This window comes from Capra hircus, chromosome 14, assembly GCF_001704415.2.
Source record: "Capra hircus breed San Clemente chromosome 14, ASM170441v1, whole genome shotgun sequence".
Classification (NCBI taxonomy): domain Eukaryota; kingdom Metazoa; phylum Chordata; class Mammalia; order Artiodactyla; family Bovidae; genus Capra; species Capra hircus.
This window is the reverse complement of record NC_030821.1, coordinates 27,266,761-27,281,924: the sequence shown is the minus strand read 5'-3', so window position 1 is coordinate 27,281,924 and position 15,164 is coordinate 27,266,761. Positions and strand designations below refer to the sequence as shown.

At 37.2% G+C, this 15,164-nt stretch overlaps 1 protein-coding gene across 1 annotated transcript in view; it reads right to left on the bottom strand.

Moving 5' to 3' along the window:
• The window catches only part of PKHD1L1 (polycystic kidney and hepatic disease 1 (autosomal recessive)-like 1), a 179,905-nt gene that overhangs the window by 51,180 nt on the left and 113,561 nt on the right, over positions 1–15,164 (bottom strand). Inside the window, exons 51-58 of the mRNA XM_018058351.1 lie at positions 13,199–13,350; positions 12,071–12,230; positions 11,342–11,513; positions 7,048–7,136; positions 6,617–6,765; positions 5,030–5,159; positions 3,047–3,165; positions 784–913 (exon numbers count right to left, since the gene is read on the bottom strand). Of these exons, the coding sequence (XP_017913840.1) occupies positions 784–913; positions 3,047–3,165; positions 5,030–5,159; positions 6,617–6,765; positions 7,048–7,136; positions 11,342–11,513; positions 12,071–12,230; positions 13,199–13,350 (1,101 nt within the window). The remainder of the gene's footprint in view (positions 1–783; positions 914–3,046; positions 3,166–5,029; positions 5,160–6,616; positions 6,766–7,047; positions 7,137–11,341; positions 11,514–12,070; positions 12,231–13,198; positions 13,351–15,164) is intronic.

Sequence of the window (15,164 nt, the reverse complement as noted above, 5' to 3'; positions counted from 1 at the left end):
ATTCAGATGAAGGTAGCATGTGAAATGAGGCATTCCTGGGGGCTAATATGGTAAAGAATCTGCCTACTATGCAGGATACCTGGGTTTGATCTCTGGGTTGTGAAGATTCCCTGGAGGAGGGCATGACAACCCACTCCAGTATTCTGGCATGGAGAATCCCCATGGACAGAGGAGCCTGACAGGCTACCGTCCATGGGGTCGCAGAGTTGGACATGATTGAGCGACTAAGCACAGCACAGCATGTGAAATGGGAAAAGGCTGGGGTGCTGGGAAGGCCCTAATTCTACAAGCTGAAAGATCACCTTCAATTGATTCTGATTAATTCCTTCTCTCCTTGAGAATCAGAGTTTACCATTTTGCAGTAGCTTGTCTAAATGCAGTTACCACTGAGGAATGTGTCAGTGAAACCAATTAGGGCAAAGATGCTCTTGGATCAAGGTTTCTCAAATTTCAGTGTGCATAAGTATGTCTGCTGCTGTTGCTGTTGCTAAGTATGTCTAGAAGCTTGCTTAAAACAGAAAGTGCCAGCCTTATCCCATGGAATATAATGGTCACTGCCGAATATTTGCTGAATAAATGAGTACATATAGCAGGAACTCTTGGCAGCCAACAAATGAAGAGTAGCACCCTCTGGGTACCACTGTCAATCTCACTGAAATGCGCCTATAAAATAACTGTGAGATATTTCATCAAATAATTGCAATTACAGAGGAGAGGACTAAAATGTGACTTTTTCAAGATATTTTAATGATATAGCTATTTGGTTAAAGAACAGCCACTTACCAAAGTGGGTGTAGGAAAGGGTATCATTGAGAATGAGAATTTTGTGATCATGCAGGATTTTAACGATGCTTCTAGTTTCCGTCTGGTGGAAATCATAGCTTGTGGTTGTTATCACAATCTCTTCACCCTCCTTAGAAAAATTCCAAATTCAAGACAATTTTTAAAAATAGGTTTATATCTCTTAATAACTATTAAATAATTCTAATTTAATGTACATTGGTTGCAACCATAGTATTATCAGAGAAAACAAACCATACCTTTAGGTTTCTAAAATAAATACGCTTTAGTTTGATACCAAGAATTCTATATCCTGAATTATGTTAACATTTCCTCAAGCTGAATTCAGTCACTTTATATACATTTTTAAAATTAGATAGATCAAAGCAAATATATTCTTATTTTTATTAAAAATTGGTCAGAATAATAATCTTAAGACTTAAAAAAATTCCCCCCAGATTTTTTTACACAATTAACTATCACTGGATATTCCTGAAAAGTGAGAAAGGCAGAGAAAAGTGACAGTACAGGGTCAAGTCTTAGAATCTCTATCATATATGACAAGCTCCTCTTTGTCATCCAAGCCTCTGCTCAACTATACTTGCAGAGGAGAAAAAAGATGTTTTTCCTCTACCCACCAAGTTCTCAGCTGGGATCCCTGTAATAAAAGACTGAATTATAAGAGAAAAGCGTATAAATTTTATTCAATGTAAGTTTTATGTGACAGAAGACTTGAAGACATTGTTAAACCTGAGCATTTAACAAGTTGTTTATTTATAAATATACTGACGCGCTGACTCTTTGTGGCTGCACGCAGGCCTTCTCTAGCTGTGGCAAGCGAGGCTACGCTAGCTGCAGTACACGGGCTTCCCAAGCAGTGGCTTCTCTTGCTGCAGAGACCAGGCTCTAGGGCACATGGGCTTCAGAAGGTACAGCACTTGTGCTCAGCTGTTGCAACCTGGGGGTTCTAGAATGCAGGTTCAGTAGTTGGGGTGCACAGGCTTAGCTGCCCCACAGCATGTGGAATCTTCCCATACCAGAGATTGAACCCGTGTCCCCTGTATTGGCCCCGTGTCCCCTGTATTGGCAGGCAGATTCTTAACTACTGGGCCACAAACCTGAGCATTTTTATGGAACAGTGGGGAGTATAGGGAAAATGTGATAGGGTATGAGCTAAGTGTAGGAAACTGGGATAAACAGCAACACTTGTCCATTCTGATTCCTCTCTAATGTCTCTTTGTCTTTAGAGCTGAGGATGGTCCTTTCTTCTGGGTATAGGCAACTTTCACATGAAGGTTTTATGACCTGCTTCAGGGGAAGGTCAGAAAGTCCTCCGGCACGTGCAGAAAATTTTCAGCTTAAAATAGTCAATATTTTGGGGCATGTCCTGAATCCTGTCACACCTTTGAGAGAGGCTTTCTTTGGCAACTCAATGTCATCTGCCACCCTCTACCAAGGCAGTCTCTATCACACTTGATTTATTTCCTTCATTACTAAGATTATGATCTAAAATTAACACATATTTATTTATTCATTTAGTGTCTGCCTCTCCCACCTCAATGCAATTTCCTCTCTATTTTGACAAATTTCTTCACAAATGAATCCTCTGTGCCTAGAAAATGTTTGACACTCAGCTAAATATTAACTGCATAAATAATATGCATAAAATATTAACTGGATCAGTAATAATAATGATAATTGGATAATGGGGATATTTAAATCATTTAATCACCTTTAAAAAGTAATCATACCTCAACTATCACAATTATCACATGCAAACCTATGAATGTAGTAGAGATTGGAATTGCCACTATTCATATTCTATCAAAACCTCTTACTTAGCCTATGCCTTTTTTTGAATATCACTAGGCATCAAGATCTGGTTTCTTTCCAAACACTTAATGTGTAAAATCACGAATTAGAAGCAAATCTCAGACAAGTAAGATAACACAAAAGTGCATTTAAAAAAATTCCTTTTTCTGTTTGCCAAGAATTTGTAAACAAATTTTTTTACCCTCAAACATTCACATTTCCCTTTTGTAACTTATACATAATGTTCTTTATATATTCTGAAGAACCTCTGACACCACAATTTTTAAATGCCTGCTGTCAAAGTCAGATTTTTGAGTGCAAGCTAATCGTAAAACACATATTTCTTATCTTGATGATCATGTGAGAAAATAAATGTCCAAGAAAATAAAGAAGAAACCTTTTTAAGTTGACCCACTGCATGTTTTTACTTCCCCCCACAGAGTAATTTCTCTACCTGCCAATCCACAGCATCCATCAGAGAAAGGACTTTGGAACCTGCTTCTGCAGTTTCTGAGAGTTTAGTTTTATATATCGAATGTGGAATTCCATGAAGGTCCAGTTCACCAAACACCCCTGAAGGAGAAAAACCCACTCCTATTTATTCACCATACAGAACTGAGTTAGGTGCTAGTATAAAATGAAACAATAGATATATTTCAGTAAGTGATTGAACATTTTAGAATTAATGCAAAGGATTAGGGTTATCTGCCCAGGGCTATAGAAGAAGGGTTTGGCTCTCTGATCCATTGCTAGGAATCTGGTCCTTAGAAATTAACTCCAGTACACAAGGATACACGAATGAGGATGCTTAATACAACAATATTTGGAAATGGTAGAAAAACTAGAATTAATCTAAATGTACATCAATAACAGAATGAAGGAGTAAATTAGAATATATTATAATACTGTAGTGTAATATGCCATGAAAAGGAAGAGCTTTATATGTAAGTATAGCTCTAGAAAGATATTCATATGTTAACAAGAAAATGCACAGTAATATATTTAGCTTGACCATGTTTTTGTATAAGGCTTCAAGTCATTTTATATAATATGAATATAGACATAGATAAAAAGCATGAAAAGAACATGTAGAAACTCCTAATGTTAGTTTCCTCATGCAGAGAGGAGAACTGGTAAGATGTGTCTTTTCTTGATATTGTTCTGTGTTGTCAGAACTGTGTTTTTCAAATAAAAAAATAAATGCATAAAAGCAAAAAAAAAATTTTTTTAAGGTTGCATTTGTCTGCCTCAGGAAATTTTTTTTTCTTTTTCCTTTTCTTTATCTCACACTGTGTGGGATTTTAGCTCCCCGACTAGGGATCAAACCTATACTCCTTGCCCCAGAAGCAAAGTCTTAACCAACTGAACCCCCAAGGAAGTCCCAGGAAACTTTAAGATTTGAATTTGTCTGTCTTAGAAGAGCTAACTCAATTTTGAGCCATTTAAAAATCCCCTTACTTACTATCACTGTTTTAGAAATTGTACATTAGAGCGAGTGAAGCACATTTATTGAGCTGGCCAAAAAGTTCATTTTTGGTTTTTTTATAAGATACTATGGGGGAAAAAATCTGAACGAACGAGCTTTTTGGCCAACACAGCATGTATCTTTTAAGTAAAGAGGCAATGGTGATTTGAGAGAATAGCATTGAACCATGTATGTTATCATATGTGAAATAGATCGTCAGTCCAGGTCTGATGCATGAGACAGGGTGCTCAGGGCTGGTGCACTGGGACGACCCTGAGGGATGGAATGGGGAGGGAGGGGGATGGGAGTTCAGGATGGGGAACACGTGTATACCCATGGCTGATTCATGTCAATGTATGCAAAAACTGCTACAATATTGTAAAGTAATTAGCCTCCAATTAAAATAAATAAATTTAAAAAAAGATGCAGTGGTATTAATAAAAGCAGTTATTTACTGGGACCAAATTAAACCCTCTCAGGTCCATTGCTTTCTAGGCTCAAATGCGAATCTGTACAACCACACAAATGCAACTGGAAAATTAAAACACAGCAATAGTTACAACTGGATAACTTACAGCAGAGTCAACTGATCCACAGATTACTAATACTGTGTAGGAATAATGTGCAGGAAAGTTACCTTTTAGGAGAAAAGTCCTAAAGTATGAAAAATAGTATTGTTTCTATAAAAGAAAGATTATGAAGAAAACCAGATTAGAGAAATAATCTACATATGGAGTGATCAATGTTAGTTTTGTAATAAATTACATTTTGGTTTAGAATTTAATGTGGCATGATTTAATTTTTTTAAATGTCAGCAACTTTTATAACCTGTTACTACAAATCAGTGTTTGTAAAAACTTCTAAGACTGTAAATGTATGAACTGAGGGCAAGTCTATTTGTGCTCCATGTTTTAAAGCAGATTCTCAAAACTAACATGATTCTTTCGGTACCTGGTATCTGGGAGCACATACCTAAGACCTTGGATCCTTGATTTGGTCCTTCTGGAAGAGCCCACTCTGGAGTAGAATGATTCCCTCTGAGAACAATCTGTAATTCTCCTTTGAAAGGACTGTCTTCCCAGCCACCGATTAACCTACCTCCCTGAAGTGAAGCAGAAAGTTGTTAATACTTAGAAACTGAGCAGGAAAAACTTCCCCATAAAAAATGAATTAGGAAGGCTTGCAGCCTCCCCTAATGAAAATAAATGAACTGTTGTTTTACAGAAAACAGTATTGTAACTAGAAGTGATCTTAATTTAACTCCTCCACTTTGGGATAGGCAGTTTAAATGATTTTGTCCAAGGTCAAATTCAACCTCTACTTTTGAACTGGACCTAAAACTGAGACCTCCTGACACCAAAACTACTGCCATTTGAACAGATCACACTGTATCTTAAAATAACACAGCATATATAAAGTATATTCTTTTCATTTTTGTTCAGTTGCTATAACTCTTTTGTGACCCCATGGGCTGTATCCCACTAGGCTTCTCTGTCCATGGAATTCTGCAGGCAAGAAGACTGCAATGGGTTGCCAGTTCCTTTCTCCAGGGGATTTTCCTGACTCAGGGATCCAACTCGTGTCTCCTACATTGTAGGTGGATTCTTCACTGCTCAGTCACTGGGGAAACCAAGCTATGCTATTCATGAGCCATCACTGTTAATACAAACTGCTATTACTAAATGGTTTCTGATTCTATGCCAGGTATAACATGCAAGGCTTTACACATTTTATATCATTTAACCTTTACACTAAACCCATGAATTGGAATTATTATCCTCATTTCTTAGATGATAAAACTGATGTGGAAAGAAGTCAAATAACTTAACCTGTTACCCAACAATTTAACAATGAGGTAAGGATTCAATTGTAGTGGTAACTTCCCTCTAAGCTCTACATCTAACCAAGAAATCACGTATCTTTAAAGTTTTAAAGGCCTAGTTTTATGAAAGAAAGGCTCCCACTTATTTTTTAGTGGTGCTTAATAGCTTTTGGTTAAGCTATTCTTTTAAATGAACACCAATTCAACACTGACAGAATAATTAAATTGATTAAACTACTACATATTCAAGACCATCTGAGGTTTATGAGAGAATGAGGTGATTATTTCAAACTGAAATATTTTTATTAGTCTGCTCCTGGTTTTCATAATCCCTTCTACATCCATTCATCTTAAGAAATACTGTTCACTTTTTTTTTTTTAATGGCTTAAAATCTTTTTTTCCCCCAGAACTCCAGGGAATTCTCTGTTAGTTGCAGCAAGCTGTGAATATAGTTTTACCTAACAATGATATAAATTATTTTAAAGGACTGAAAATGAGGAGACCTCATACTACAAAGTAGCATGATAATTACCACACAAGGAATGTGTTAAAATGTAAAGAAGAGCAGAAATATAAGTTCAACGTATTGAACATAGCCTTGCATTTCATAGGGTAGAGCTAGTTGTGTTTCCATTCACATCAATTGAATATGCTTTCTTACAGTCTGTTCAATAAATCTCCAACATTTTAGCACTTGGCTAGTAAGGGTGAAAGTTAACAAGACCCTCAGTCTTACCTGCAGTGATATGTAGGTAGCATTCAGAACAACTTTTCTGTAAGAAGACTCTGCAGCTCCTACATTATGCTTATCTTCCAATTCTAGAACCCCCCGAATAACAAGCCTTTCCATTGGTGGAATATCTGTGTCTGCCACAATCCATGTTCCTATAAAACAAGACTTTAATGTAAGGAATATAACATAATCCATACACTATAGCCTATAGATAAAACATTGACAGCCTTATTGATGAGTCCTAATTTTGAAGTTAGTGAGTCTTTTTTCCATATAATATAACATCCAGGATACAGAATGGAACCCACCTCTTCACATTTTCTTTCTCCAGGGTGTGCTGTGTAACAGTATCTACCCTAACTGCTAAGTACTGTGGCATCTATCCTAAAGGTGATAAACACAAGCATTTTATTTATTTACATTTATGCATTTACCTTCAGGAATAACAACATTTGCTCCTGGGTAAGGTATGGTATAATTATTTTCTCGAGATGATTGCCAGAAAGAATTATTCGACCATAAGCTGAAAAGAGAAAAGAAATATTTCTATTTAGTATTATCTCTGTTTACTTAATAAGCATCTCCTTAGGGTGTAGCACTATACTAGATGTTTTGGGGATAACAGAATGCAAATTAGATAGTTTGTAATTTCACTGACAAGCTAAAGTATGCAGTTAGTAAAAGACTCAACACACATGACTACGTAGAGATTTTTCTCCATTGAAGAAAACTATCTGAATCACTTTTTCTCCTACTAAAGCCTTATTGTGATACCCTAATTTTTTCTATCACATGAATAATTTGATTTCTTTAGAAGATTTCTCTTCTAAAACTTTTTAATTTTATACTGAAGCATAGTTGATTAGCAATGTTGTGATAGTTTCAGGTGAACAGCAAAGTGATTCAGTTATACATAAACAAGTACCTATTCCTTTTCAAATTCTTTACCCATTTAGGTTGTTACCTCATACGCAGCAGAGTTCTCTGTGCTGTGCAGTACATCCTTGTTAGTTACCTACTCTAAATATAGCAGTGTGTGCACAGGTGGAAAATTGAAAAGAAACGCATCCTTTGTCCATTTAAAGATTCTTAGATATGGTGCTATTTCAGGGGAAAGTGACAAGAGGGCATATAGTTGGTTAGATTCTGTGAAGGAGGCCTGGAAGATCTCTGCATTGGAAAGGATGGGTCAATGAGAGTAAGCCCCTGGGCTGGGGGCACAGATAGCAGTCTATAACCAGAGTGAAAAGTGTTGTGTTAAATTGAAATAAATATGGAGAGTGTGCGGCTTTCCAGGTGGCACCAGTGGTAAAGAATCCTCCTGCCAGTGCAGGAGATGCAAGAGATACAGTTTCAATCCCTGGATTGGGAAGATCCGCTGGAGAAGGAAATGGCAACTCACTTCACTATTCTTGACTGGAAAATTCCATGGACACAGGAACTTGGTGGGCCACCGTCCATGGGGTTGCAAAGAGTCAGACACAACTGACTATGCATGCATAGCGCAGCATAGGGAAAGTGTGTTGGAGGAGATACCATCTCTACTTAGCATCACTATGCCTGCTAGAAACTATCTCAGTACTGCTAGTGCTACTGCTAAGTCACTTCAGTTGTGTCCAACTCTGTGCGACCCCATAGACGGCAGCCCACCAGGCTCCCCCGTCCCTGGGATTCTCCAGGCAAGAACACTGGAGTGGGTTGCCATTTCCTTCTCCAATGCATAAAAGTGAAAAGTGAAAGGGAAGTCACTCAGTCGTATCCGACTCTTAGCGACCCCATGGACTGCAAGCCTACCAGGCTCCTTCGTTCATAGGATTTTCCAGGCAAGAGTACTGGAGTGGGGTGCCATTGCCTTCTCCAATCTCAGTACTAACTGTTACAAACAATATTATTACACAGTTGAGGGTATTTTCCTGTTTAAAAATGATCACAGAGGTTGCTATGCTGCCTGAGTAAGAAATTTAAAAAATGTTCTGATACTAATGCAGGAAGTCTAAAGAATAACCAATATAGTTTGTTTGGTTAAAAGTATATTTTTATGACACATTTTAATTACTCAGGTATAATTACTAAAAAAAATCTGTTGCTCAGAAATCCTGTTATAAAAATTTTGTCTGCACGGGTTTAAAAGAGAAGCTAGCGGATCATTTAGGATTATTTATACTCACAATAATACATTTTTTCATGAAGCGATCTCAATGAAGGTTGTTTAAAGGTTATATCTATCTAATGAATAACTTGATCAGCATTGTGCAGATTCAATAGTTGAGTTTTTCTAGCTTTTCTCAAGCCTTTCAGTCTTATGCCCAGCAGCACTATACTAGATGCTATATATTCTTCTAATTGCCCATTGTTATGATCAGTAAAGCCTAATATCTCTTAGACTAAGCACTTGTGTGTTGTGTAGCTAGAACTGTATATTCTATTCCTGAGGTAGAGTTTTGGATCAAGAGTCTCTTTGTTCTCACTGATGCTGCTGCTGGTTAGTTGCTTCAGTCATGTCCAACTCTTTGTGACTGTATGGAATGCAGCCCACCAGGCTCCTCTGTCCATGGGATTCGCCAGGCAAGAATACTGGAGGGGGTTGCCATGCTCTTCTCCAGGGAATCTTCCCGACCCAGGGATTGAACCCGGGTCTCCTGCATTGCAGGAAGGTTCTTTACCGCTGAGTCACCAGAGAAGCCCGCTCTCACTGATAGCTATCTGCAAAATACAAACTAACAAGTCCAACTGCAACTATTTCTAGTGAGCAGAACTCATACTGTGGGAGGAAAAAACCTATCCTATGGTATAAACATGAAGTATATGTTAGGGGGGCAGAGGCCACATCTCTGTTCTCAACCTAATCTCAGTGCTCAGCACAGTGCCTGGAACATGACAGGTACTCAGTAAAAATTTTTTTTTATGGTTGAATGTATAAACAAATTCAATTCTTATTCTTTTGTGCAACAGTTATCACAGTATCTGTATATTTTGAAATTATAATTCACTTAATAAATAATATTGATTCGTACTTGATGTGCAGTACTGGGCTCTTACATGCCTGCTGCTGCTGAGTCGCTTCAGTCATGTCCGACTCTGTGCGACCCCAGATACGGCAGCCCACCAGGCTCCCCCGTCCCTCGGATTCTCCAGGCAAGAACACTGGAGTGGGTTGCCAACTCCTCCAATGCATGAAAGTGAAAAGTGAAAGTGAAGTCGCTCAGTCGTTTCCGACTCCTAGCGACCCCATGGACTGCAGCCTTCCAGGCTCCTCCGTCCATGGGATTTGCCAGGCAAGAGTACTGGAGTGGGTTACCATTGACTGGTAATTTTTATTATTACCAACATTATTTTTATGCTTATTACTTGCCTGTAGGGGACGCAATATACATCAAATCAGGATCATGCCTTTAAAGGTCTTAAAGACTAGTACTGTCACGTACTAGTACCACCATATATGGTAATTACTATAATATGAGGTAGAAAGTGACATTTCATATGAGAAATATAGATAAAGGGCTTTACAAGTTTCAAAGATAGAAAAATTATTTTTAACTAAGAGAGTTAACATATATTTAGGAAATCAAATATCTGAAATAAAATTAAACAAGCTGTATTATGAGATTTGACCAAGACAGTTAGTCTATCTAAAAAATGATACAAATGAATTTTATTTACAAATCAGAAACAGACTCATAGACATAGAAAACAAACTTATGGTTACCAAAGGGAAAAAGGGGTAAGAGGGATAAATTAGGAGTTTGGGATTAGCAGATATACACTACTATGTATAAAATAAACAATAAAGTCCTCCTGTATAGCAAGGGAATTACACACAATATCTTGTAATAAACTATAATGGAAAAGAATATGAAAAATATATATGTATAACTGAATCAGTTTGCTGTACACCAGAAACTAGCACAACAGTATAAATCACCTACACGTCAATAAAAAATAAAAACACAAACACAGAGACACAAAAAGACTGTTATTCTAGATAAAGAAATGCCACCTGCTAAGGAAGCATTGCTTCCCTGGTAGCTCAGCTGGTAAAGAATCTGCCTGCAATGCAGGAGAGCCTGGTTTGATTCCTGGGTCAGGAAGATCCCCTGGAGAAGGGATAGGCTACCCTCTCCAGTATTCTTGTGCTTCTTTGGTGGCTCGGATAGTAAAGAAATCGCCTGCAATGTGGGAGATCTGGGTTCAATCCCTAGGTTGGGAAGATCCCCTGGATGAGGGCATGGCAACCCACTCTAGTATTCTTTCCTGGAGAATCCCCATGAACAGAGAAGCTGTAGCCTGGCGGGATACAGTCCATGGGGTTGAAAAGAGTCAGACACGACTGAGCAACTAAGCACACCATAGCTCAAGAAAGCACTGGATCAATGAGGAGACAGTTTCTGGTGCTGTTCTGAGTGTGTCATCGAGAAGTTTCGTGATCTCAGGTAATTCATTTAAGGTCTTTGGGCATCAGCTCTCTCATCAAATAATAAGGGAGTTGGTCTAATAATTCTGATCTAACATTCTGCAAGTATGAGATTCCCAGTAACTTTCACACTAATTTTGTGAGATTTTTCCATCTTGTCATCAGGGTGGCTGTAATGCTCAAATGAAGCAATGAGTGTGAAGTGTTTCAGGACCCTCTGTGCAGGAGGAGGGCACAGTATCTCAGCCCGGATGACACAGGAAAAGGATGCTGTCAGGAACTACTGAAGCGTATTAATGAACAGAAGGCCTGTATACTTATATGCGGCTGGTCGCTTCCTGGGAATTGGTTTTCTTGATGGAGGATGTACAGGAAAGCAATCCTGGAGAACACAGCAGTAAGCTTGGAAATTAATAATAACATCCTTCACATCAGGATCCAGGGTCCCAGAAATGGACTGGCTCTGATGAAGGTCATTTTTTCCTGACACTGGAAGTGAAAATAAAAGCAGTTTAAACTAACATGATGATCAAAGCATCTGAATGTAACCAAAACCATGGCAATTTGAAAATACTCTTTAGATAGTAACTTAGTATAATTCAAACGTATGGAATAGGTTTGAAGACATTCCGACAAAATGCACATCTGAGAAGTAGAGTCAAAGTATCTTGACAAAAACAAATATTTGAGAACTCTTATTCTCAATAAGAGAATTCTTAAATATTTTTATTTTCCAAGAATAGTTAAACAATAAAAACAGAAACAAAATATATGACAGTTCATTGTACTAATTTCCTCTAATTTTGTAAAATAAATTTTGGAGTCAATTATGAATGATGGTGCTACCTCCAAGCATAAAACATAAGTTCTTAATTCTATTCAAGGCCTTTTCCAGCATAAATTTAGTCTCCATTCTTTAATTCAACAAACACTCATTAAATCCTGCTGTATACAAGGCACTATATAATGCATTTGCCCATTGAGCCACTATTCTCCTCCTTTAGATGAAGCAATAAATAAATCACTTTTGCCTACTGAATACATACCCAGGTAATACAGAGTACTAGTGTTTGCTTCAAGGTGCCAGTCTCCATTCTTGCTAGTATTCCAATTCAGTGGATTTGAAGAGCCATTCCTCATATCAATGATATTAAACATGTCAGGATTTTGAGTGAAGTTATGAGATATGATTACATAGTCTTCTTCCTATTAAAGTTTATTTTAGATGTTAACATACTGCATAATATACACTCATTTTGATGACATGAATCACTTAACTTCTATATTAAAAGTTAAGTTTTGGTTTAGTTAGTTTTTCATTTTGTATTTATATTTTGTTTAACATGTTATCTGTCTATGGCAATAATGCCAAGTTTACCACTAAGGCAATGAAAGTTTTTTTTCCTTCTCTCTCTTATATATGTACATACATGTATACATATGCACATATATGTATATGTGTGTATATGTACTTATATACATATATGTATATATTTTATATAGGTGTATATAGGTATATATATACACACATACATATGCATACATTCAGAGAGTATTTAATTTCTGTAGTATTTCAAAACATCTGAAACAATGCTAGGCATTTTATTTTTTGGTTGCTACATGTTGTATAAGCAGAAGAATGTGAACAGGGAGGAAAATACACAGTTCAGGAAACTGGTGACCGTTAGCAGTAGAGAGTGACGATTGATATCAGAGTAAGCCCTGCAGAGGACTTCCGCTTCATCCAAAAATATTTATTTCTTTAAAAAATCTGAAGTAAAGAGCCACAGAATGTTACAGAATGTTCGATTCAGATAGCTAGGTAGTGGGCATATGGGATTTGGGCCTGCTATTTTCTGTATCTGCTGTATTTCACAATACAAATAATAAAGCCCTTTACTATTTTCCAAAACATCATAAGTACTCAATAAATGTTAGCTATTATCATGGATATAATAAGCTTAATATTACAGGAATGTGGCAGAAAGATCGCTTACTTCTGATTTTTGAAGAAAGATTTTTTTGGCTTGCTTCTGAGATTTAAGATGGGTCATGAAAAGTATAAATATGTGAGGCAAGGACAGTCTGGGTCTCACAACTGGTGTGAGTGGGCTGTGTTAGAATAATATGCAACATAAGTGATCAGAAGATGGATTACGCAACTCTTTGTTTACCTTAAATCCATAGAATGTTGATGTATATGATATGTTGGTTATGTGATCTACACCTTTAAAATACCAGTTAATGTGTTTTGCATTTGGAATCAGAGCCATCCAGCCAGACATATGAGTCAGTCGTTTCTTCTGAAAGGGAATAATGCTTGTGCCTATAGGACATAAACAAACAATAGTAATCTACCTAGAAAATTTCTTCCCTTATGAGTAAGTGCAAAGGTAAATATTAGTCTAGTCAATGGAAGTCTCTAAAGAGATCAGTATAGCATTTCATTACTTATGTTCTAAATGTCTTTGTTGACCTGAAGGCCCCAATACTTAATATCACACTTAACTGAAACATAAAATGTTTTCTCACTTGGAATTTTGAATTGATATGGAGCTTATATTCCCTGGGGAAAGATAAAATTGAAATATGATGACATAATGACTAAGACAAAGTGCTTAAATATATCAATACAATTTTAAAAATATCACTGATCTGAAATATAATTCCATTTCTATTCTTCTTCAAAATCCTTGATTTGCAGAGTATGTAAATATATGTCTTAAACATTATTAGATTCTCTCATACTTGCTGTGTTAATAAAAATCAGCCTAATGAGTATGAATGGAAATCTTTGATTGATAGCTCTTAGGGAACTAGGCTACAAGCAGCCTCAACACTGGCTGTAATACTCTAAATTTTGTGAATGACAAACCTGAAACCTGAACTACCTGTTATGGGGAAAAGATTTAATCTGAATAAATGCCTGATAACTTTGGGTGAAGATTTGAAAATATCTCTTACAATATAAAGAAAAAAAAATCTGTGATTAATTAATTATATTTTTTCCTTTCCCTTCTTTCATCTTTGATTGAATTTTACATTAAATTTGCAACCTCTTCCCTTTCCAAATTAGGAGGAAGAAGTCAGAAGTGAGATTACAAAATAGACTGTCAAGCACACACAGCTATATTTAAAATGGATAATCAACAAGGTCCTACTGCACAGCACAGGGTGCTCTGCTTATTGTTATGTGGCAGCCTGGATGGGAGGGGAATTTGGAGGAGAATGGATACATGTATATGCATGACTGAGTCCCTTAGATGTTCACCTGAAATTATCACAACATTGTTAATTGGCTATACTCCAATATAAAGCAAAACTTTTTAAAAAAACAAGTAACAAAAGCACACCAAAGTTAAAAAAACAAAAATGAACAAAACAAAAATAAACTGTCATTCTTTTCCTTTGGGGATGTGTACATGCGTGCTAAGTCACATCAGTTGTGTCTGACTCTGCGACCCCATGGACTGTAGCTCGCCAGGCTCCCCTGTTCATGGGATTCTCCAGTCAAGAATACTAGAGTGGGTTGCCATGCCCTTCTCTGGGGGGTCTTTCCAACCCAGGGATCGAACCTGGGTCTTCTGCATTGCAGGTGGGTTCTTTATCATCTGAGCCACTAGGGAATAAAGCAAAATGAATTCCAATATCAAGGGTGAACATATTCTTAGGCTTACGAATTAGCATTAAGTTTTGAAGAGCCCATGACCAGAGGCACTAAAAACAGTTTAAAAAGATATGCAGTATATGAGAAGAACAATGATAATTTGGGTTATTCAGCAAACATCCACTCGTCTCCTGTCCTTGAGGGCAGATTACTCTCCTGTTCTGTTGATATTGGGTGACTACTTCGGCCCAGGAACTAGTAGCAGAACTGACACTGCAAAGACTTAAAAAGTGCTTGCTGGGTGAAACGCACCCTCTTGAGCCTCTGTCACTGCAATGCAAAGAGGCTCCCCTAGGAGAATAGCAGGTAGTACGCTAAGATGACGTTTGGCATACATGGATAGAAAAAGGATATGTATCTTAGGGGCATGGATTTAATTCAAGTTACCCAAGTGGAAACTTGCTACTTCTCATCTATTTCTTAGATCCAAGCCAATTCATAGACTTAAAACACCTAACACCAGTGGGAGAAAT